At 30.3% G+C, this 27389-nt stretch overlaps 1 protein-coding gene across 8 annotated transcripts in view; it reads right to left on the reverse strand.

Moving 5' to 3' along the window:
* Positions 1–27389, reverse strand: part of shot (dystonin-like protein short stop) — a 117483-nt gene that overhangs the window by 85242 nt on the left and 4852 nt on the right. For 7 of the 8 annotated variants that reach the window (XM_035871862.2, XM_035871850.2, XM_035871847.2 and 4 more), the window contains exon 2: positions 22054–22160. In XM_035871862.2, coding sequence (XP_035727755.2) covers positions 22054–22156 — 103 coding nt within the window. In that variant the 5' untranslated portion in view covers positions 22157–22160. Of the gene's footprint in view, positions 1–22053; positions 22161–27389 lie in introns of those variants that run through there. The other variant, XM_085663280.1, reaches the window with a different exon arrangement.

Below are 27389 nucleotides of genomic sequence, written 5' to 3' on the forward strand. Positions count from 1 at the left end.
AATTAAAATCTTAAGATGTTGTAATCGAATCCGTTATCTCATTTGAAATATCTCACGGGGGATCTCTGAAATAAAAATTCGCCTTCTAATACAATCTTCGTTTCGTAAGTAAAGAAAATTATACACCGAAACTTTCAGTCTATATAATAATGTTAAAAAAAAAAAAAAAAAAAAAAAGAAAAAAAAAAGAAAGAAAGAAAGAAATATAATGTTCTATGATTTATAGGAAATTATAGATGATTAAAAAATTAAAAACTAGTGAAATATCGAAAATGTTAAAAAAGAAATGAACCTTCGTCTTTCCCACGTTCGATTTCCGTCCTTTGGGGGCACTTGAAAAGAATTCAGGAAACGAAGAAAGAAGAAGAGAAGAAGAAGAAGAAGAAGAAGAAGAAGAAGAAGAAGAAGAAGAAGAAGAAGAAGAAGAAGAAGAAGAAGAAGAAGAAGCAAACGTGGCTCGTGCCGATGCATAGCCACGAGATCATCGAGAAGGATTTCGAAACGCTGGCATACCTAACGGTATGTCTCGAAGGTGGAGGTTAAACTGAGTGCCAGGAGAACGTTTGCCTTCGAAGCTGTCGACTCTCTCGAAGGAACTTCGCGTCCTTGCGAATTTCGATCAATCGATCAATCGATCAATCGATCGATCTATCTATCGATCTCAACTGTCTCTAATCCTATCTTAAACAGATCTAACTAAACGAATCGTTCGATCTCTTAATCGTCGGACATCTTCAAAATTTATCAATTATTTCGTAAATAAATTAAATAAAAAATTTATTCATTAATATTGTTATTATTATTATTATTATATATATATATATAGAGAGAGAGAGAGAGAGATTATGTTGTAATTATTATGCAAAAGTATAATTATATTCAAGATATACGCAAGATATAATTATTAGTAATAAAAATTGTATAATATATTAAATTATAAAGAAAATGAATTGTTAAATACGGAGAAATTTAATTGTGAAGGTTTAACGATCAAATATGGTCTGAGGATACATAATCCAAGCGGCAATTGAAAATTACGAAGATGCTAATGACAGGAACAAAGCAAGTCGTGAGAAAGCAAGGACAGTAAGGCGTACAACGCCACATGGATATTGCGAATAAATTTTAGTAGGGTTATACACACACACTCAGGATACTTTGCAACTTAAGATATAATCCTTGAAAATGTCACATAAAGGCTTGCGACAGTATTTTAACGGCATGAAGATCAAAGCTGACAGCAGCCAGCCATTTCGCCGACTTCCAAGTCCTACCGTAGAGGACCGGAAAGAGAAAAGAAAAGAAAATGAAAGAGAGAGAGAGAGAGAGAGAGAGAGAGAGAGAGAGAGAGAGAGAGAGAGAGAGAGAAATTATTACATATTCCGAGATTAAAATCTTAAGAAGGAATAATCATAAATATTTGCTAACGAGGAAAGTGAAAAATTGAACATCAGAAATTCTAATCGCCTCTAATAAATGTGATTTAATTAAAGTACTACTGGTATTATCGAATCCATAAATATTAAAATAAAATAATATCGTCAAAATTATATATATATATAAAAAAAAAAAAAAAAAACAGATCGATAATAATTAAATCAGATCGAAGAAAGTTCAATCAGTAATCACCGATTATATCTTAAATTAAAACCGCTACGCTCTATGAGGATTGGAGCAACGAAGATGATTTAATAATAGATCAATTTCTCACACGGTACTTTTCGTAGAGGAAAACAGATCATTTGAAATACTTTAGACGCAAAAAAAAAAACAAACGCGTCTTAAATGAAAAAGTAATCGTCGAGAAAAAAAAACAAAAAAAGAAACAAAAAAAAAAACAAAAAAAAAAACAAAAAAAAGAAAAGAAAAGAAGAGGAAAAAAAATCAATGATAACAAATCCATAGATCAATGTAGATTCATCGTTATCTCTAAATCAATGTGATCCCAGTATGTCGAACGAATATAATAGAAAATAATTAAAGATAGACGAGGTTTAGAGATGGATGATTCGTAAGGATAGATCGGTAGACTCGGTAAAGAGACGCGTGCAATTAGAAAGGTTGGGCTCGAAGCTGAGAAGAGAGAGCGTGGATAGATAAATAGATTCATAGTAAAGTTAGAGAGAAAGAGAAAAAGAAAGAGAGAGAGAGAGAGAGATATCGAGAATGAAAAAAAGAGATGAGGAGGAGGATGAGGAGGGAAGTAGAGAAGTGTGAGGAGGGACTGAAGAAAGACATCTATCTATAGATCCTGGACAAGTCGAGTCGTCGAGAGTCTTCCGAGTGCCGCGAACTCGGCGACGCGCCGCGACGCACACCGTTCTTCTCTCGCCTGCCGGAATTAGATGCGAATAGAAAATAGAATGTCGTGCGAGAGTATATACCCCGACGGGATGCGTCGCGACGCCTCTTCTCCTTGGTCCCCTGATCATACTACCGCCGCCCGCCGCGTAGAAAGTTCGAGAGAAAGTGCGTATCCGTTAGTACTTAATCCTCTTTATAATAACTTATTCCTTATTTTATCCCATAACTTCATCCTAAAGTAAACATCGATTGGAATTTTTATGAAAAAGCGACAAATCTTTTCCACGATTATCGATTATCCTTATTTATTTATTTATCTATTTATCTAAGTTGTTGGGAACTTTTTTTAGATGAATAATTTTCAATTTTTTTTTCTCCCTCGATTATTATTCGTTTTCTCTCTTTCTCTCTCTCTCTCTCTCTCTCTCTCTCTCTCTCTCTCTCTCTCTCTCTCTCTTTTTTTGTTCTTTTATTTTTATTCTTTTTTTTTCTTTTGAGAAAAATGAATGAATTAGAAAAATATCCCAACTATTTACATGTCCACCAAAGTTCTACTATATGATATTCTATATCTATTAAATCCGATTAGAATGAATTAATAAATTGGACAATAATTCTGATTGCTTATAAATGACGAAATCAAAATTTCCTATGCGTTTCATATATTCTCTATTTTCTTTTAACGTATAGATTAAAATACTACACAGATTGGCGTGAGTAAACGATTAAAAAGAAAGGAAAAAGAAAAAAAAAAAAAAGAAAGAAAAAGGAAAGAAAAATATTCGGGCCGTTTGTTCACGAGCACAATCAAATTTTTCTTACACATTTCTTATATCCTCTTTTTTTTTTTTATCCTCTTTTAATGCAGAACGAATGAGGATAAACGACATGTATCTCGCGTTGTTAACCGTTACGCATTGTTTAAAAAGAAGACGACGACACGGAAGGAAGCCCCTGGTACATAGAAGTCATGAGACACAGGAAAGTATTGTCTTGAATCATTACCAATCGTCATCATCATCATCATCATCATCATCATCATCATCATCATCATCATCATTATCATCATCATTGTCGTCATCATCATCGTCATGCAAACAATTGAGAAAAAAAAAAGTTCATCAAGTGAGAAAATTTTGCAAAGAGAAATTTCTTATAAAAAATTTCCTTTAAAACGAATTAATTCGTCGATTTCTATCGACAATTTTGATTAATGATACACATTAATTATTTTATTAATACTGTCAAGCCTTGGGAAAAGGGTGTGCTCCTTAAACCAAGAAATATTTTTTAATAAAGTAAGAATGACGCTTTAAACAACCTCGTTACTTTTCGACGATCGAACGTGCGAATGAGGTCGTATCGAAGTGAGAGTGGGAGAAAGGATAGAATAGGGAAAATGAGAGAGGAGAGAGGAGAGAGAGAGAGAGGAGAGAGAGAGAGAGAGAGAAAGTAGAAAAGAAGAAATAAATGAATGAACGAAGGAACAAAATGAATGGATGAATGCTTAAATAAATTAATGAACAAATGTCTCGAATTCACTGATTACTCCAACTCAATTAACATTCTAAATTAAACAACGTAAATAACAAAATTAAAAATTGAACGAAATTATAAATCAACGTTTCTAATAGTACGTCATTTTGATCAGTCTTACTCTTACAAAAAAAAAAAAAAATACTATAGAATTTTAGATTTTTTATTAGATAATAATCGTGTTCGATATAGTGACGATTAATTAATTTCATCGAATTTATCCCAGGTACGTGTATTATAATATACATATACCGAGAGATTTAACTTACTCAGAGGGAGTCTCGAAAAGGAATGAAAAGAGGGGTGAAAGGGAGGGAGAGGGAGATTGAAGAAGGGAGGGTGGGGTGGTGTGTCCGGTACGGTGGCATTCTTGCGAGCAGTCGCATAACGGGTCCTCGACTTGATATTCTCCCGGACTTACTAACCGAACCTCTAACTTCACACAAACCTCCCGAAGGAATCTCGGTTTCGATGCGGTTATCGAATGTAACGAGGGAAGAGGGGATAATGATTATGCGTATTCCTGGAATCCAGGAATGAACTAATTTCCATTTAACCTACATACATATATACATATATATATATATATATACACGCACACACACACACATAAATAATCAACACGTTATTATGTGTCAACGAATGATATCAAAGAATGATTTTATGTGTTCTAAGATCAAACAAAACAACAACAAAAAAAAAAAATAAAAAGGAAAAGAAACTTCATAGAATCATTTATTCACAGACGATTCTATGTGTCTTGGATATCAAAGAATAATACAACCATAATAAAAAGAAAGGAGCCTCTCGAATGTATGACGATCGATCCATAAATGGTTAGGTATGGGGGCCGTTGTAATGATACGTGGGAGAGAGCATGAGGTAAGAAAAAAAAATAATAATAAAAAACCAAAAAGAATAATAATAATAATAATAATAATAATAATAATAATAATAATCATAATAATAATAATAATAATAATAATAATAATGATGATGATGGAAGACACGTGGGGTATAAGTTACAAAGGACTCGAAACCAAACAGAGAAGACATGGTCTCATCAATCGACGAACCTTAATTGTCTCTAATTGTGTAAAAACTTTTTTTACGCTGATCTAACCCATCCCATACTATATTTGGAATTTTATTACGTTTCATTTTCACGTAGGTGTCCCATTGTTTTTAGGGTGATATCACGTTTTTATCAAAATAGATATCTATTTCATCTTAAACCTAATCGAGATACGTGAGTTGACGAAGAATGCTGCCCCCTTCTGTTTTCCTTATGGCTGTTAATTAATATATATCAGGGATTTTATCGTTTTTCACATTAGTCAAACGAATGAAAACTAATCTACTGGATTTGAACAATTTCACAAATATTTACTTATTTATATCTCTATCACCTCCTTCTCCTGAGAAAAGAAAGAAGATTAAAAAAAAGAATATATAAAAAAAAAGAAAAAAAAAAATTGATCTTCACGGACGAGAAGATTTCGAAAATTCCTGAGAACATCATGACGTAACAATGAGGTGTTTAAATTGAAGAATGTAAAACAAAGGCATGTTTGAATCAATAGCTAGCACAGGTAGGTAGATAGGTAGTCGAGAGTTAGCAGGCAAACAGGTAAGTAAGCAAGCAAGCAAGTAAGCAAGCAAGTAAGCAAGTAAGTAAGTAAGTAAGCTGCCAAGGAGCCAACCAAGCAAGCAAGTAAGTAAGTAAGGAACGCGTTTAGCCCTGCCCAGCTCAGCGCCCTACCCTATAGCTTGCCCTGCCCAGACCAGTTCGCCCACGGCGAGGACTAACTGTGAGGACGATGTCTCGTCTTCGCAACGACTGATCGAACCGAATCACATGTGACTTTAATTCCAGATAACAGCTATGTCGATTTCTATGTCGATGGTAATCCTCCCCTCCTCTCTCTCTCTCTCTTTCCCTCTCCCCTCCCGTCCTCCCCCGACTTGGCTCTAACGGATCACCCGCATTTAAAGAAGAAGCCGCTATTGTCCTAGTCTGCTCGATGTGTTTCGACGTCATAAAACAAGGTAAATAGATAATTGGTTTCTAACGGGTTTGAATGTTACTGTTAAGTGACATCTAAAGTCTTAATAAATTGTTTAGAAATTATTGCTCTCAAAAAAAAAAAAAAAAAAAAACAAAAAAAAAAAAAACAAAAAAAAAAAAAAAAAAAACCCAGAAAAAAGATAAGAAAAAAAAAGCCCAAAAAGAATATCCGTCGAAAATTTTCAAGAAATACAAAAAATTCAAACGTCGTAACCCTTCGGGCAATGTTGAAAAAGGAAAAAAAAATAAATAAATAAATAAAAAAAACAAGTTGCATTCCATGAAGCGATTCTTATCAAGGCCGAACACGCCCTAAGTCGTTAGACATAGGGCGATAATCGTAATCGTGATCACGATACACAGGTAAATACGTGGTGGCTCGGTCTCGAACATCGGTATCGAACTTGTATCGACGAGATGTCTGCCTGCCATGGGTGAAACTCTGGCATTTCCATATCCGTCGTACGTCATCGATGTTCTCTCCTCGTGCATATAAGTTACTCGTTTCGAACTGACGCCACTGTGTGCCGGAACTCAACCGAGATATTTCCTTTATCATCAGACATTATCGCTACCCGCCTCTTTCTTCGTTATACGTTATATGTATGTGTTAGTTCGAGGTGAGGCATTCTACGAAGACATTTTTTATTTTTTTGAAAAAGAAATTTGCAATATATATATATATATGTATATGTATAGGTGTGTGTGTATGTAAAAATAAAAAGAACCTTGCCGATAACGAACACGTGACACATTTGTTAATAATAGTATTTGTAAGAACAATTTGACAGAAAACAGCTGATATTTATTTTGAATAACAGCTGTTACGTTATAAATTTGACAGATATAACATAGTTGAATATTTATCTAGAAAAAGATTTCATCCCTGGCAGTAATAATGTTTTATTAATATTATAAATAAATATTACATATTACAGCTGTTTTCTGTCAAACTTGGAATCATCGATGGTACAAAAATTCTCTTTTATAATATTCTTAAAAAAAAAAAAAAAATAAAAAAAAAAAAAAAAAAAAGAAAATCTATTGACAAATATTAATAATTTTAATAAATATAATAACAGCAATTCATTTATTATCGAATATTTATTACATCTTACGATGAGAACACATAGAAATCATTTTTAAAAATGAAACTCATCTCTGACGTAAGAGGATACCTAAAAGTATATACCTGTCGGAACATAAGGTCGAACGCACCTAGAATATTTATTCTTTATCGTATAACAGAAACATCCTATTTATGGCTACGGATTTAGCTGATCTCCCGAAGAACACCAAAACGAAATGAAAGTATACAGTACGGTAGAAAATGTGAACGTGAACGATTCGTCGTGTTTTACAGGTTGGATGAACGGTTCGAGTTAAACTTCTTGGAAGTCGCAGACACCTGCTAACTATCGTCAACTTGATAAGAGAAACGGTCAGACACTAATAGAGAAACGACCGTTTCGTATATGAACAAGAATAGAAAGAAAAATTAAAATTTTTTATCTTTCCCCGTAATATCTTCGATCATTTTCAACGAAAGATAATATTTTTCTTATAAGGATATTTTTTGTAAAATTCTTACGTGAAAAAAAACAAAAAAAAAAAAAAGAAAACGGAAAAAAGGGAGGGAAAAAACAATATCCTTAGTTAGAAATGCAAATTTGTATAGATATATATATATATAATAAATTTGTTTAATACTTGAAATAAAATTTTATTATATAGGTCGATCCTCGATACTCGATCGGAATCAATCGTTTATTTACGTTAATTCGAAAAAATGAAAATAAATCGTCAAAATAATTTTTACGCGAGAAATAAATTTCTTTAAAGGAAGAATAAAATTTGAACGAATATCTATTAAAAGGTTAGCCTTATGTAAAGATTTATGTACGACTTAGGTGCCGAGTCGTACCAACGAAACTTGCACGAACATTTCAAACTAACTTTCTAACTGTAATTGCAATATACATTAACTTGTCTAGGATTGCATAGCCCTCCTTGGCCCTTTCGGGATAGTTAAACTAGTTCAACATGAATATGGGATTAATCGTTCGAAGGATCACGAATGCGAATCAAAATCTAGAAATCATTTTGTATTAGATTAGATCGAAATAGAAATTAGATCGTTCGAAACCTGTTTAGAACTTTGAAAGTGAATGCTTTAAATCATTATATTGCATTGTTATTTTCTACGATGCCAATTCATCGAATTCTAATATTAAAAGTTTCATATGGATTAGAAAAATTATAAATAAATTTCTACAGAACTGAGCTATTATCGGAGATCGTTATTAGAGATACATATATTAATAATTAAATACTTGGAAATTTGTTTAGAACTTTGCAAAAAAAAAAAAAAAAAAAAGAAAAAAAAAAAAGAAAAACTTAAAAAGCAATTAAAAGTAAAATCATCATTTATCATTTACAAAATCTTATTACATTTATCCAACTTTCAATGAATTATTATATTAGAAATTTTGATATAGATTCGAAAATAAATTTCTAATATTAGTAAGAAATTATCCATTGACCAATCGAACTATCATATCTCAGTTGTCTTGACGTTTCAATTAGTTAAGACTTCAACAAGAGAAAAGAAGAGAAACTCTAGATATATATCTATACGAATAGCTTAGCAATTAGCAATTCTAAGCAAAGCGACTAACATTTATGGCGATATACCTATGACATAAATGGGTTATCACGATGCTCCGGAAAGTGCGCCATTAGAGAAACGATTTAACACGATGAAGAAGGAGTGCAGCACGTGTTCGCGTTTACCTGCAAACTTACACTAACGTTAGACGATATTTCTTCGTAGAATTCACTTAAGGCCAAGGAACAATTTCCATAAAACGATGGAGAACACGTTACTTCAGATCGTAAATCTCCAACTTATGTGCATTTACCGGAAAAATGATCTTATGAAATTCTAATGGAAAATTTGTGGGCAAACAGAAAAAAAAAAAAGAAAGAAAAAGAAAGATTCAAAATCTCAATATTCTTTTTTCACTCACGATTTGAAAACATTCACAAAAGAAAAAGGAAAAAAAAATCAATCGATCGATCACCATCATTTACCATGTTAAAGATTCTAAACAAATTAATAAGTTCAATTTTGATCATAGTAAATAATTATAAATAGAAAAATAATTATTGGATTATACATAAATACAATAACAAATTACATTTAATTATTAACAAAGACTATTTTTAAAAAATAAATAATGGTATAATGGAAAGAATAATTTCTACGTTCAAAATGGAAATGCATTAGTTCCTTTTTCTCATCGTTTGTTCTATAATTAAATCTCATTTTGTATGATTATGTGTGTGTGTGTGAAAGAAAGAAAAAATGAGAGAAGAGTAAGAGTAAGAGAGAAAGAAATATGGTTATTATTAGAATGTGTTGGTGCAATCGTTTTCATATTTAAAATGCCATTAGAAAATGGAAATTCCACAACGATGAAATCTTTAAACAAATTCTATCGATAGTTTTCTTAATCATCTCTCTCTCTCTCTCTCTCTCTCTCTCTCTCTCTCTCTCTCTCTCTCTCTCTCTCTCTCTGTAATATATATATATTACACCGTATTACGTTATTCTAAAGCTTTGTTTCCACGTTCTAAAGAAGATCACGAAGGATGGAAAAGAAAAGTAGTAGAAAGTAAGTACATTACGGCACGTATTAAAAGAGACGTATCATTTCCACGTTGGCATCCTCGATTACGAAAGTCACGACTGTGTAAAGTTTCGTGCAAAATGTTAAAGCTTTAAAAATAGCTTGTATATCTTTTTTCTTTTTATTTCACTTTATCTTATCTCTTTTTCATCATTGAAAATCTTCGAAAAGCAAAGAACTTCGAAATCGAATATTCGTTTTTAATCTACATATATGAACTTTCTAATTGTCCAAACAAATTTTTCTACTTTGTGTGCGTATATGTGTCTATGTCTATGTATGTACGTGTGTGTGTGTTTGTACGAACATGTGAATTTTCTTTTAATTTTCTATCCATGAAATATTTTTCCTAAACTATTTCTCGATTTCTCTATGTTCTTTATTGCGAATATTCTGGTTTTTTTTTCTCCTGATTAATTTTTAACTAACGATTCTCAATCGATAATTAATACTAGTCAACGTGTGATCAAGTAACTCGATCGAAGAACTCAAGACGACGATAAGGAGGTCGGTCTCGCTTTTATATACCGTTTACAGCCTTGACGAGATACAAGTGTATACGGTGTGTGGTCTTTCTTTAAGGCTTCACTTCAGAGGAGCTGTTAATCCGACCAATTTTTCCCTACTCTACCTTCGTAATACATTCTAAGAATAAATTAAATAAGTTTTTCTTTCTTTCTCTCTCTCTCTCTCTCTCTCTCTTTCTTTCACATTTTCTCTCCAAGAGTAGAATATAATACTATTTAGGCTTTCTTCCAAACTTTAATCACCGTCACTTCATTTAGTCACGGTCCAACAGCTCAACCGGTTACTAAAGAGCTTTGCGGAAAGAGAGTTTGCGATCGTGAGATGAACCCAAAATGAATCGCTATAGTCTTAAAATACTCTGTCAAAGAAAAATCAGGTATTGAGATTTAGAGATTCTTTTTTTTACATGACCAGGGCCAAAAGTTCTTTACTCAGCTAAAACATCAATTGTAAATAAGTTTTTTTTTTTACGATCTGAACAAAAAGAAGAAGAAAAAAAAAACATTAAAAAATTCCCAGAAGGTCTCCTCTCTCTCTTTCTTAAAAAAAGAAAAAAAAAAAGGAAAAAGAAAAAAAAAATAAAAAAGAATAATTGATCTCTAAGACGATCTAAAAAACTTTGGGCCCGCCCCGTATCTCTAATTCTTCCTTTCCTTCTTTTTTTCTTTTCTTTTCTTTTTTTTTTTTTCTCTCCTTCTTGGCCACCTTCCAAGAGTTGTATAAGAAATATTATCGAACGATAAAAATGCTACGAAGGAAATAAGGTCAATTTCCATCTAATTTCAATCAAAGAGAAACTATTGGAAAGTGTGGAAAATCTTATTTCCACCTTGTTGAATATTTAAAAGCAAAGAAAGAAACAGAAGAGATAGAAAATTGATATTAAAAGATTCTCAGATAATGATAAAAATGGAATATATTGATAAGTAATAAATTCCACTTGAAAACTTACGACCTTCTTTTCATTTTTAAATTTTGCATTCGTAATATGGAAGGGATTACGCGGAGTCGACGTCCTTGCGATAAAAACAAGTTCCTACTGCACGTGTTTCCCCCGTGTTTGAACGAATGTGCGTGTCCTAAACATTTTTATATTCAACGAGGTTAAAGGATATAAGAGATAATACGAAAAATTACATATGTAATATTTATAAACTATTAGAAATAATAAAACGCAATTTAAATAGAAACTTTCAAAACGATACATACCTAAGAAATTTCTAAGACTTAACAAATACATAATAATTAAATCCCATTTTCGAAACGCTAAATTACGAAAATTTAAAATCAAACACAAAATGATAATACCTAATACGAAGTTTGACAAACAATTTGAAAACTATTGAGAGTTGAATTAAACGATAAGTATTCTTACGGCAAAATGATATCGAATGAAAAGAAACGAATTTTCACGATAAAATATTAGAAAGTGTATAGATAATGAAAAGTTGTATAGTTAAGTATATATTTTTTAACGATAAGTATTTACGACGAAAGAATTAAGATCTGAAATAAATCAAAGTAAAACAATAAAGTTTCTAAAAAAGCTTGCAGGTTATAGGAAAGTTTCGTTATTATACTAGTGTTATACTAGGCACTCGTTCTATATCTATCTCTGTCTTTCTAATGGCAGAAACCGGCCGGCCGCAACTGCCACGTTGTTCCCTTCTCTCCCTTTCGTTGTTCCCTTCTCCCTCGAGGTATATAGCCACGACCTCGAGCAGGTATATACCTGGACGACGTCGTCGTAGCTTCAACTGGTTAGAGATTTTACCCGAATATAACAAGCTGCCTCGTTCATTCGACCATCTAATATTATTATATTAATAGAGAGAGGAAGAGAGAGATGCGAACGATTCGACATAATTATGTTAAACAAAGATTAACATATACATACACACATATGTATACATATATATATATATATATATATATATATATATACATACGTATATATGTATAAAAAAGACATGCCTTATTGCAGGTATAAGTCGTACAAAACGTGACTCACTAACGTTTCGTGCTTCGTATTATAATCAAACGACTTTATTCCTCCCTCTCTTTCTCTCTCTCTCTCTCTCTTTAAACTCACGCGTCGTTGAGTTAGAGAGAGAAAAAGAGAGAACAAGAAATAAACACTTCTGGCAACACAAACAAGAAGACGTAGAAAATAATTTCTTGATTACACGTGTCGCTGTTAAAATCCACTGTACAATATTTTTTTCTCTCTCTCTCTCTCTCTCTCACTCTGTTTGTCAGTCCGTCTGAGACTTTATTTTTTATCGAATATAAGACGATAAGAAGACGAATACAAGACGGAGAAAGAAAGAGATCGATAATAAAATCAAATAAAATTCTCGCTCTTACTTTTTTTAAAAGGAGAAAAAAAAAAGAAAAAAAAAAAAGAAATTCACTTTTCTTCGTCTTTCACTTTTATATATATATATATATATATATATATATATATATGGTTCACTGTTAAACAACACTCGTTCGTTAAAAACTCGCGCACGAAATTAGATTATGGCACTAATTGGGAGAGGATGATAAAATGCACATATATATATACATATACATATACATACATGTATATATATACATATATATATACATATAAAAGAGGATTAACCGATGATTAATTAAATGGGATAGATGAAGGAAAAATATAGAAAGAGAAAAAGAGAGCCGAAAGAATAGAGGACACGCGTCAAGTGTCGCTCCAATGTTCTAACCACGTCGTCTCGTCGCAGACTGCACTCGGATGAACGACAACCGCCCACCCAATCCCTTCTCTCCCCACTCTCTTCTTCGCTACACACACTCACTCTCACTCGTTCTAAGTCCAATATCCCTCTCTTCTCCACTATTAGCTCTCTCTCTCTCTCTCTCTCTCTCTCTCTCTTTCTCTCTCTCTTCCCCACTATTATCTCTCTCTTTCTCTCTCGCTCGCTCGTTCTTTCTCTTTCTATCTATCCTACTATCTTCTAAAAATCCTCTATCCTCTAATCTTCTGAAAATGAAAAATCAACCTATCGGGATTTCTTCGGTCCATTACTATAATGGATGATTAAATCTTTTTATGACAGCTCACGAATTTGTACAATTATATCTTTATGACCTGTTCCGAAAAAAATATATTATCCATGTAATGTATTTTGAAAATTCCTTTTATTTGTTTCTTTTTTTTTTTTGCTTTCTTTTTTCTTTTTCTTTCATAGGAAAATATTTGTCCTCTCTCTATCTCTCTTTCTCTCTCGCTTTCCTTTTCTTTTCCTCTTTTTCTCTTGTCACGTATCGTACAATTTATTTCTATAACATAATATAAAATATTTAAAATATATAAGTTTAAAAAGAAATATGTATTATCTTTCGCTTTGTCGATCGATTTACGTGATATAAACCAACGATATAATCGTACAATTTATCTCATGAAAGATAACTCGAAAGCTACTTAAAAAAAAAAAAAAAAAAAAAAAAAAAAAAAAATCTAGATACGATAAATGACGTGAAGTTCATAAAACACGAACACACACACAGACGTTCGAAGTGTTCTTTCACTGAATTATATCGATTTGAAAAATCTAATATTTTTTTCTATTAACAAAAACGACACAAGAATTCTTTTTAAACGATCAATTAACGAACTCGTTCACCTTCGGAAATATATATTTTAATGTTAATTATGTAAAAGTTAAAATGTGGTTTTTTTCCCTTTCTTATATCCTTTAATATGTACGCAACTAAACGAATATTCTATGAGGATGGAGAAACGTTTTTAAGCTACCCCACTCGTTATTTCTAACGAGAGAGAATTAATGACGACTGTTGAAGGTCGTAAAAGCGAGCCATAAGTACCGTTACATGTTAATAGCACGATATTATTAAAATTCGTACCATTCTAATGTGAACAAACAATTGCCGACGTTAATTATACAAACCTATTAAACAAATAATTTAGAAGAATTAGTCGTTTTAGTCGATAATAATCGAAACTAATCGAAAATCATTGATTGAAAAAAAAAAAGAAAAAAAAAACAGAAAAGAAAATACTTTGGTTATACAAATTTTTTTTTTTTTTTCTAATTATCGTCTCATCGATATGTCTAATTTTTAATGATCATCAAACGACGACGTTAACGTGGCTTTTAATGAATTTATGAAAAACTAAAAAAAAAAAAAAAAAAACAAAAAAAAACTTAGAAACCGTTCCATTATAAAATGATCCCGGAATAAATGATAATTTTTTTTTATTTATTTTTACAAATAAAAGATTAATTTTTATCCAACAATTAATTTCAAAAAGACTTCTAATTTTTTTCCTTCTTTTTTTTCCGCCCTGAAGATAGAATGAACAACTTCCTCGTTACAAGAATAAAGAGAAAAAAAAAAAAAAGAAAAAATAAACAAGTATATTATTTTTACAGTACGATATTTCCAAAAGAAGAGCTACCGTTAGATCGCCATTCGATTGGCGATATATATATATATATATATATATATATATATATCAAACTCGACTACACATAGGCGTATTTTACTTTGTCGATCGTACATACGTATTTCCAGAAACGTTTAGATCGTGAAGGGGTTACTTGACATCAAAGAACTCTTTTTTAAATGCTGGACTTGTCCACGACCTCTTACATTCCTAACTGTACAAAGATCGAGAACAAGATCGGTAATCGAAATATATATTAGAATGCATTGGTAAGTGCAATTTCAGTCTTGTTACGAGCGCCGATTCTTTCGTTTCTTCTTCATGTCTTGCTTGTGAAAATAAAAAAAAAAAAAAAAGAGAAAAAAGAAAGAAAGAAAAGAAATAAAAAGAAATGAATAAACGATAAGTGATCGAGACTAAGGAGAGAAAACAAAAAGAAAGAAGAAAAAATAAAAAAATAAAAAAGGAGGAAGAAAAACATGAAAATGATTAAAAATCTTATTATATTGTGTTTTATACTTTATATTGGATTTACTATGATTAAAAGTGACATTCATGATAATAACTATAAAGGAAATAATAATCGATTGATCGCTACTTTTTGCGAAGGTCATGAGCACGATGAAAATGGTGAGTAAAAAAAATTAATTTCATTCATTCAAAAAGTATGTACCTTCATTAATAATTTCATTCATTCATTCATTCATTACCTTACGAATACGAGGGAGTAGTAACGAAGGTAGTAAACGGAGTTCCGGTCATCTCCGACAGAGCGAGCCACTGTTCAATGAAAGAGTTTTCAGCGGGAAATTTACGCGCTATCATAAAATACACTGAAACTATATTTATTTTTTTTTTTTTTTATAAAAAATTAAAACAAGAAAAAAAGAACTATCATGCGTTAATATTAACAATGTCATTAACAAACATAAATTAATATAAATAAGTATGAATAAAAAAAGTTTTGATATTAAAAAAAAAAAAAAAAAAAAAAAAAAAAATATATAAAGAAAAGAGTAAATAATCGAAATAGATACGATACAAAATTTCGAATGAAGAATTAATTAATTAATTAATTAATTAATTAATAAAATACTATTCTTATCTGTTTCGTCTCGGTTGGTAAGAAAGCTCGGTCGATAGAGTAAATTCAATGCAGAGAGAAGTTTAACAGAGACTGAGGTCTCCCTCGGTCGACGAACTGATAGCTACTGCCACAGTCGACAAAGTTCTTGTCAATATCATTCTATTTTCAAAGCTAATATCCCTATGTTTCTATACGGTCTAATCAATAAGATCGTTCTTCGGTTCAAAGACTTTCAAAGTCAAAAATACAAATAATTAAAAACGAATATAAAAAATAATCAATGTTTGTACACGTTTCTTCATAGCAAACCTATGATATGAAGAAAGAACTTTCTAACATCGTATCGTTTCTTCTAATACAAATGATGATATCTTTTCAATGTTAAAAATAAAAATAATTAAAAATGAATATAAACTAAAAAAAAAAAAAACGAAATATGTATAGACTAAAGACCATCAGAGATTTCATTTGTATATAAAATTTCTATAATAAAAATAAAGGAACATATAAAGATCGGAAACGACATAATAAATGACATAATTACGACGATCACGGTCTGTTTATTGACGAAATCGGTAATAATAAAACTGGTTACGTAAACATCTATTGCAAAACGCACCTGCTACTATTAAACGTCGTATTAGACGGGATACACTAATGCAAGTGTATTCATCATTGAACATCGGTCTAATGACGTCGCATAGTAAAACATTACACGCATGATTGACTATGAACGGCTTTCAAGAAGAATAAAATACGGATAGTACGTCGTTCGTTTATCACTGGAAAGTATAAGAACACGACCTATGAAGAGTTCAACGAAACCTGGACATGAGAAAATCGATTTCTCGTGTTATACCTGAAAATGTCTTCTACGATGGCCATTTTATATCGAACAATACTTATAACTTTATTTTCTATCAATATTTTATTTACTGATTAATTAATTTTTCAATTAAAATGCACGTATATGAAATGATTCATTCGCGATAATAACACACGTACTAATAATCAAAATTATGATAATAACAAAGTTAATAGCAAAAATATATATATATATATATATATATATATATTCTTTTTCTAAACATTTTTTTATGAAAACAAATCAATGCATTAAACAACTTGATAATATTATACTTAAAGAAAAAAAAAAAAAAAAGAAGAAATAAAAGGAAAAAAAGAAAAAAGAATTACAAAGGTATTAGTCGATCGTGTGAAACAGAGACTCTTGTGTGGGAAATTAAGTGAAGATAAGAAGGTGAAGAAGAAGAAGAAGAAAAAAAAATCATAAGAGATATCAAACAGAGGAGGAAGGTTGAAGAGATATAAAAAAAAAAAAAAGAAAGAAAAAAAGAAAAAAGAATGAATAGGAAGGTGTAGTCTCGGGCATCGAACCATGACCCTAGCACCTGTTGCCGCCTCCACGGTTGTAACTCAATGTGGACCGACCTAACCTGCGATTGCACTGCACCCACACCGATATGACAATGATGATAATGATGATGATGATGATGATGACAACGATGATGGTTACGATGATGAAAATTATGACGATGCTTGCTATCGTACCGAGATCGTAAAACGTATTGCATAATAAATTTTAGTATTGTTTGTCCTTTAATTAAGAAAGAGAGAGAGAGAGAGAGAGAGAGAATCGTTAATGTCGAATGAATATAAAAATTGAGTTTCATTAAAAGGAAAATAATAATAAAAAAAAAAAAAAAGAATTATCGAAAGATATTGTTAACAATATTATAAACGATTACAATTTTATATTTCGAGTTTATTCACACGATAAAATAATATTTTATTTATGAATTAACTCGATACAATATAATATAACATGATAATTATAATGGATATCTTGTATTTTTAATAATTAAATAATTTTTTCAATTTAAATATAACCATCCCCCACCCATTGGTATTAACCCAAGATGGGATTTTAATGATTAAATTTCAAGAGTTCTTATCAATTATCTCCGTTAATTACTTTTGCTTTTCTATCGAAAGTTTTTAGTAATAAATGTATTTTTTACGATGTTTTGATTATCATATCGCATCAATAGACGATTGTTTATAACGAAAACGGTATAATACCATGAAGTGTACATTCTATTCTCGAGTAATCGAAGGAATGTCGTTCGTATCGAATAATTACACGATAATAAATCAATTAACTATGAATAACATAAATAATAACGTTTGTCGAGGACTCTGAATGATTTTAGTTATCAGATTAAATGAAAAAAGAATAAAATCAATTTTACTTTGGGAAAATATTGTTTCATCAGAAGCATCGCTGTTTGACCGCGACTTGGTGTTTCGCTTTGTAGATGCCATTTATCGAAGTCATTGAGCGTGAAGAACCGACAAGTGCAAGCGTAGGCTGACTATCGATAGATCGATCGGCAATATATTTATTATTGTCGTAATATTAATAGCTGCAAAGGGAAAACCGTCATATACATCGAAAAATGATAAGGAATGTATACGTGGTGGCGTACACACGCATAAAAACGCGTACGTGGAAAATTCATTTTAAATAAAAGACGAAAGAATCAATGAATAATTCGTATCATCCTGCGAATACATACACGAATCGTCGCATTTCATTCGATGAAATAACATTAACGATTCTTTTTATCAATAAACAATTCTTCGTGCGACGTTTATCTAAATATAAGAAAACACATTGAACGTAAAAATTAACGTAATCTTAATAACAAATTTAAACAACGTCAACGCGCAATATCACGCTGTAATTCATATTAATCGATTACCGATATATCGAATCGTTTAGTTAACTTCTAAAGAATATAGCTCGTTTAAAGGGCAAACAAGCATGTCTTTTTCGAAAGGAAAATTTATGACTTATTTAATCGAATAATTACCTACACACTTACGTCCATGCATATACAATATAAATACATGGATATATTCAAAATTCTCGGTACCTTCTTATCGTTTAGTTTGATCTTACCGTGGCACTAATCGTTCGCATAAATTATATGTCGCACGTTCCTCCGACTACCCTCTGATTCGTTTGTTTCCTTTGAGATAAAGTAATAGATAAAGATACATATATATATAAAGATATATATATATATATATATATATATATACATGTATATATATATATATATACATGTATATATATATCGAAAGTATTGCCGTGTTTCGATTTCCTATCGTGTTACTTGTTCTTCGACGACAAGGTTTAACGAGTCGATCCGAATAACGTGCGAATCGAATATCGCTTCTTTAAACCACATTATAGGATAAAGAGAAAAGAAAATAAAAGAAAAATTAAAAAAAAAAAAAAAAAAAAGACAAAGGAAAAAAGAAAAATAAAATAAAAAAGGAGAGAGAAAGAGAGAGAGAGAGAAGAATAAAAGAAAAGAAAAATTGTATAAGGAATAAAAGGAAAGGAAAGGAAAAGAAAAAAAGGAAAAAAAAAAAAGAAAAAGAAAATGAAAGAGAGCGAAACATCCTCTTGCAAGAACGGCAATTCGATATTCGACCATTGGTTTCCAGTTTCCGTTCTTCTTCAGCAACCCCCAACGAAGGACGAACAAGATTCCATCACGAACTAACGTTTCTCGATATCCGAGAACATTCTCTTCTCTCGGGTTGACCCTTATCTCGATGGTTAATTAATTCCCGAGAATACTTTATTGAGATTAATAAAATGTATTGTAATAATTAAAAATTACTATGAAAATAATGCGATTAGAGTTAGACAACATTTTTATAAAGTCTTGATCGATTATCGTAATAAAATTATATTATAATACTGAAATGAAAATAAATTTAGTGACAATATTTTCACACGTTTGAAATTATCAATTAATATTTGGTTAATTTATTATACCTCATAACATTTCGAATAATTTAAGTATATATATATATATATATATATATATATATAAATTTTATTTTAGCTAAGATAACATTCTACGTTATCTACATATAAACAAAAACTGCATATAAACAAAGAAATAATACAAATTGGAATTCAATGATTAATTCATTTTATCGATCTATTTAATCGAAGGTCGCTTAAAATTTTATCTTTTTCTTTTTTTTTTTTTTCTGAACAAAAAAGAAAATAAAAGATTTACAAGTGCAATGAATTTTTAAGAGACTAGGACAACGATCGATAACTGAATGAACGAGTAACAGCATCGTCGTACTTGTGTAACATAACAAGAGAACTAAACGATATGAGATCCAGTCATAACCAAAAGCAAAAACCACGTGGATCAGCATCAGGAAAAAGATTAACAATGAATGCCTGCTAGATCAGATATCAGATGCAACGTGCAAGAATTAATATAAGAACGGCTAACAGGATAAAATTTTTATCGCTTTTCTATGTTATTTAAACAATCAATACTATCGTATAATCATTTAATCTAAATATCGTATAATCATTTAATCTAAAATAATTCGAGTATAAGTACATTAAAATGAATATAAAGATGTTATCGATCGTCCATTAAAAATAAAAATAAAAAAATAATACGCCATAAATATTTCTATGCTATTAAAAAACTAAATACTTTTGTTTACTCGTACGAATCTAAAATACGTTCTTCAAATAAGTGCATTAAAATACTATATATATATATATATATATATATATATATATATATATATATATATATATATATATATATATATTATCAATATCACAACGTTATCGATCATCTTTAGGATTGTCTTGGTATTATCGCTTAATCCAATTCGCGAACATAATCGTTAAAATCTCACAAGAAAATGAAATTAAGCTATTTAATACTAAGCTTTGAACTCTGATTCATAATATTTTCAATGTAGATATTATATTACTTTATTTGCCAAAAGGAATTCTTTATTGTCTCTTCTCATTGTTGAGTCAGCCAGCGTGTACAGTAAACCGCATGTGAGTGTATGTGTGTGTATGTGTGTGTGTGTGTGTGTGTAGAACTTACGTTTTATCGACCACATTCTACTCTTGAGAAAAATAAAAAATAAAAAAAATTCCAAACGTTTCTCAAGCGAAGGAAAAGAAAGATAAAATTAAAAGGAGAATAAGAAGAAAAAAAATATATATATATATATAAAGAAAAGAAAAGAAAAGAAAAGAAAAGGAAAAAAAATTGAGGAAGTGAGTAGAAGGAATGAATTTATGGTCAGCTGGTTTGAAGTCAACTCAAATGTGAGTTCCTTCGTCCCTTCGTCCCAATGGACTCAACTCGGTCTCTCTGCCTCTCTGTCGCTGTCTCCCTTTTTCCTTCCATCCAACATGATTTATATTCCAGCGAGTCGTTGTGACGCAGTTAAGTCCTGCGAAGGTTCCCTTCGAGGTAACGTCATTCGCGTGCAAGCGAAAAAACATATAACGAAATACGATCGCGGACGCCCTACGCGAGCAGGAAATCGAACCGGTTCCTACGAATCGAGTTATTTTCGAGTTCGAAGAAGCTTCAAAATAAGGTACCAATAAGGTAGATGATGTCTCGAGCTATCGATTTCTATTATTTATTTATTTATTTTTTTTTGTTTCGTTTTTTTTATTTTTTTATTATTTTGTTCTGTAGATATCTTCTACGATCTAGAATTCAATCTCTTTTATTTATTTATTTTTCTTTTTTCTTTTTTTTTCTTTTTTCTTTTCTTTTCTTTTTTCGACCATCGAACTATTTTTATCACATCTGCCAAATTGACATATATGTAGATCGATTTCGTAATACTAATAGTACAAGGATAATTTAATGCAATGTCATCTGTTTAATTTTAAAAATATCGCCCTATTTTTATCGCGATTGTCAAGTTGACAGATCAATATGATTCTAATGACCGTGCTATAATTTATAATTATTAAAAGTAAATCTTATAAATAAATTTCATTTCTGTCAATGTTGGAATTATTCGATTTCCTTTTTTTTTTTTTAATGTATTTTCTTTTTTTCACTCTATCATAAAAAAAAAAAAAAAAAAAAAAAAAACTAAATGAATAAAAATAAAAAAAATAAAGGAAAAACGCATGAAAATAAAACTAACTTCAATGGATGCTACGAATGATATCTTACGCTTTCATAAAAGCACGCAATAGTTTAAACATCGAAAGTCAACCAGTAGTCGCCATTATTATGTCACAAACCAGTTCGTCAGTTGATTACATTTCTAAGTATAACTCCAATTACACAGAAATGCATTTGCCATGTTCACGTATGTAAGTGTATAAACGTATTATTATCTCTTTCTTTTCTCTAATGAAATTACTAATGAAAATATTCGTTGGATGTTAAAGATTAAAAAGGAAATAAAAAAAAAAAAAAAGAAAGAGGAAAAAAAAAGAAAGAAAGAAAGAAAGAGAAAAAAAGAAGAAAGGAAATGTAATATAACTCACCAGCAATCCTCAAAACAGCCCTATCAGCAGGATCTAGTTGAAGGATGCTTAGCGGTTTATCCTTGGCCCATTCCTTCAAACTGCCATCCAGCTCGAACTCCATTTTTCTAAAATATGTCACAGAAAATATCCTTTACATAACATTCACCATACAATAATTCTTCCTTCATGAAAAATATGTTTACTCTCATAGTACGCATAGAGTTAAAATAATCAATAATTCTCTAATTCACGCGCGCACAGGCACGCGCGCGCGCAAACACACACACACACACACAAACACACGTATATACGCGCACGCACGAACGAACACAAAAACATGAATACATTAGATATCACATGACTCGTCACGTGTATATTCAAAGTTTCAATCACGAGATAAAAAACTAATTAAAAAAAAAAAGAAAAAAAAGGAAAAAAAGAAGTTAAAAAAAAAAAAAATAAAATAAATCCCTTTTAAAATGAATTCGTAGGAATAAAAAAAAAATGCATAACTATTAAACATACTAATTATAATGAATTAATATAACTTTGATAAGTTATACGAACGATAGATAAGCTCTATGCCATGTCGTCGGCGCTTCTCTTCGTGCGAGGAAACGTGCACTGCCACGGCCACGACATCTACCTCTACCTCCTCCTCCTCCTTTTCCTCCTCTTTCTCCCTCCCACGAGTTTTACGGTTGGAAGAAGAGGGTGGAGGATGTAAAAGAGAAAAAGAAAATACGAGAGAGAGAGAGAGAAAGAGAAAAAGAGAGAGAAGAAGGGGAAGAGAGAGATCGAATGATAGAGAGAAGGGAGCAGGACGATAATGACGGCAGTAGTGGCAATGCCAAGCTAGAAACCCTCCTCCTCCTTCTCCTCCACCTCCACCATTTTCTTTCCTTCGATACTAAAGTGTTAGGCTAGGTTAGGTCGAAACCAGCTGTGCGAGCCGCATCGACGCCGCACGAACACTAGTATGCGTGTGTATGTGTGTGTGTGTGTGTGTGCGGTGCGATATAAGTGCGGTGCTATGGTAACTTTGATACCAAGCTTAGTTAAAGGGGAGAGGGATCGTGACATCCTGACTCTTCCCCTCTATTTACTATTATCTTTTTCTTCGACTATTCTAGACTCAAATATTTTACGTCGGTGTCCCTCAATGCGCATAGACGACTTTAGTTTTTAGATTATATTTCTTTCTTTTTTCTTTTTCTCTTTCTTTTTTTTTTTTTTTTTCGTTTTTGCTTCTATTTTTGTCGACCAAAAACTTTCGTAACAAAATACTAATGCAGTTAATGATTACGATGCAGCACGATCGATGTACAATTCTTTAATTTTTTTCTTCTTTTTTTTCACCTCTTCAAAATTTATTCGTTTTATTGAAGTAGAATTTTTTCTTCTTTTTTCTCTTTAAATTTGTTATTATTATCATGTTTTCTTTTTTATTCGACGTGAATAATATAAATAAAAAAAAAAAAAAAGAAAATAAATGGAACAGAAATAAATGATATCGTTACCATTCAAGCATGAGAAAACGATTGAAGGAACGTTATCTTTGCTGGGGGAGAAGAAAGTTTGCCAATGACAGAAAATCGATTCGACGAGACAGAAAATTGAAATTTGTCGCCATCTACAATTTACTTAACTTTGTGTTTTTTCGATAATTTATGAAGAGTTTAAAGCTTGTTAAAAGTACCATCGTCATCGTCAACTTTTCTTCTCTATTAGCTTTTTCTATCGTTATAAAGATACAATGTCAATAGTAAATACTCTTCGTTATGTCAATTAATTGAATATGCTCTATTCGTGCATTTAACTTCTTCAATGAATTATTGATTTTTCTTATTATTTTTATTATCATCATAATTGTGTTTAAACACACACAAAAAAAAAAAAAAAAAAAAAAGAAAAGTCTGAATGCACCTGAAGTTATTACGAAAAGATTAAATTTAAAGATGAATTTCAATCGTGATTTAAATGCATTACGAACGATTAAATTTAAAGATATATTTTATCATTCTTTTAAACCAAACATTGCTGCTGTTTAGAAATATACACTTAAACTGAAAATTTAAAAGATAATTTTTGTCAATAAAGTTCAGTTTAAAAGATTTTATATATATATATACATATATATAAAAGAAGAACGATAAATCTAGTTATTTTCTTTTCTAGTATACGTCAACGCCCGCATGGTTGCAACTTTCTCGTCTATTCCCGATAACCGACATGCACGCACATTGCATCGCTCTAAATCCGTTGGTTACATTAGGTGCTCGTTTCGAATTAAATTCTTAAGATCCGTGATTTTTGTATTTTATGTATTCGGAACTATAACAAGGATCTATCGAGTGGAAAAATAAAAAAAAAAAGGATCGAGTCTCTCTCTCTCTCTCCATCTTCAATCGATTCTATCGTAGTAAAGTAATACTAATTAGATAAAATTAATTAGAGATTACTGTTTTAAGTTTACACGAGTGCACAAAAATAAATTATTCTGATTTATTGATCGCACAATTTCTATCATCATCATCATTATAATTATTTTATTATATATGATCTATGATCTATTTTCTAATTCATTTATGACATAACAAATCGATGATTTCTATGACTTTTACTTAGATGACACATTCTCTATTACAACTGTTTGAATCATTCCCACTGACTAATCCATTCCTATTATTCATCTATATATATATATATATATAAAACTACGAGAATTTAGTTATTACGTAAGAAGAATAGAAAATAGAAAATTTCATTAACCTTCTATAAAATAATTATCGTTATTTTTTCATATGAAATATTATACAACGTAAAATTTCTACTTTCGTAAAAACGAAAATTTTTCGAATATAAATTATAAATTAATTTCATAACATATATATATATATATATATATATATATATATATATATATATATGCTAATAAGAATACAATGAACTTTGTGAGTTCAATGTAACATGGGATTACAAAAAGATTAACAAAAAGATCTATCCTCCCACTGAATTTCCAAACAAGCCAACGATGCACGAACGCCAACGCACAAATTTGACCGAGCTCTGCATTTCATCTCTCTGCATTTAATCGTACGCTGTAATAACAAATACTATTAAAAATAGTAATATCATAAGAATCTCTGTCAGCATATCTTCGATAAATATATAATAAGTTATGTATAATAAGAGATATTTATAAAATATCCATCCTTCAAATATCACTTTGTCTTTTAAATAATAATGACAATTGGACAAAAGGAACCGACAAATATTTTACACCCACGTTCGTTAAAATTGAATCAGAGTATTTTAGGAGTCGTCTGATTCTTATTAAAAAAAAAAAAAAAAAGATAAAAAAAGAAAAAAAAAAAGAATTAAAAAAAATAAAAAAAGAAAGAAAGAAAGTACGTAACTCTTCTGTTCGTTATTAGAAGTAATAGAGTGAAGAGAGAATATATATATATATTAGATATATATATAACGTTGAGGTAAATGGTCGAGATTGTGAACGGAAGTCATTCACTGCAACGCAAAATATGAAAATCCTCATTCGGCCATTTTAAACGTGCCGACAGTCGTCAGTCAATGATATAAACGTTTCTACCGGTTATTAACCGCGACACTTTGTACGATATCAATTACAACGTTACATCGACATTTATATCCTCAACTTTAATTCATCTATATACTTATATAACTATATGTATATATAGATATATTATGTATTTAAATAGGAAAAATTATGTCATCGAGATCGAACGACAAATTGAAAATGATATTAGACTTTCAATGTCGATGAGATATTTGACATTAATTTATGTAGATACGATTTTAGTTTCTCCTCTTTGAGACCATGAGAATTAACACAAAAACAAAATTGTATACAATTTTCGTACGTCCCTATGTAAATATCATCTATGTCTATTAATTTCAAATCTGTAAACATTAACAAACGACTGACTCATCTTTTTCTTCTTCTTTTTTTCTTTTTTTTTTTTTTTTTTTTTTTTTTTAGATTAGAACGAGATCAATCAAGATTATCTCAGATAAATATATTATTTCGTATAAAAATATTATTGATATATGATTCATAAATTTTTCTCAAAATGAAAAAAAAAAAAAAAGAAAAAAGAATGAAATAAAATAAAATAAAAAGAATTATAAGATACACGATATCTCGTTCGATTTTGATTTGTATAAGTATCTAAGACATAAGTTCCTTGACTTTCACTTTCATGACTCACGTTTCAAATTCAATTTAACTCGAAAGGTAGTTTTCCGAAAGGAATCAGAATCATTTTTTTCTTACTTTTTTTTTTTTTTTTATAAACCCTTATACACGTAAGACGGACATCCGTTCTATTATATATTACGTTCCGCATCGATAAACTTCAATAAGCAAACTTCAATTCTATTTTTCCTTATCCCTTTTTTTTTCCTTTTTTTGTTTTACTTCACTTTCTTTATTTTCTGTTTCCTCCTTAAAGAACTTCCTACAACTAAAGAAATAAACGCAATGCAGTATTAAAAGAGAATTTACGATCCTACGACAAAATGTATGTTGTGTATATATATATATATATATATATATATATATACGTTAAATGTGTGTATATATATCCTATGTGATCTATATTCTCTAGAGATGAGCAGCACGTGACTATTACGTACATACGTATATATATATATATATATGTATATCTACGATCGTGATGTGATATACAACGATTTTGGCTTAACTCATACATTTCTATTATATATATATATATATATATATATATAATATATATAAATATGTAGATACGTACGAGTAAGTATCGAACGTCTTATACAACATAGCTGCATTTTTATGGACACGATGCGATGCAATTCGTACGTACTGAATGTGCTGAATAACAATTAACGCACACTAACCGAATAACGGTCTGACTATGCAAAGAATTTACAAACGTTTCCTAATTCCTCTGGCGAGGAAAGAATTCGATTCTTTACGATCGTAAAAAAAAAAAAAAAAAAGATATATATATAATAAACTTAATTTTGTATGTTACTTATTGTTGTATCTAACAATGCGATGTCCTATTTATGATTAATAAATTCTATTAAAAAAAAAAATTCTCTTCAAAATGTTATACTGAAAGAACCCAATTCTCTTTTCTTTTTCCCCTACATAAAAATAATATACTTATTTTATAAGTAATCTATACTATAAGTAATCTACAAGTTTTAAATACTATACTAATACTACTTTACGTTAAATATAAAATTTGTGTATATGGTGTAATACTATAGTTTTATATATATATATACTTGCAATGCATTATATCAATCTAATATTTAAATAATGA

This window comes from Vespa mandarinia, chromosome 21, assembly GCF_050613455.1.
Source record: "Vespa mandarinia isolate Hongniang chromosome 21, ASM5061345v1, whole genome shotgun sequence".
NCBI lineage: Eukaryota > Metazoa > Arthropoda > Insecta > Hymenoptera > Vespidae > Vespa > Vespa mandarinia.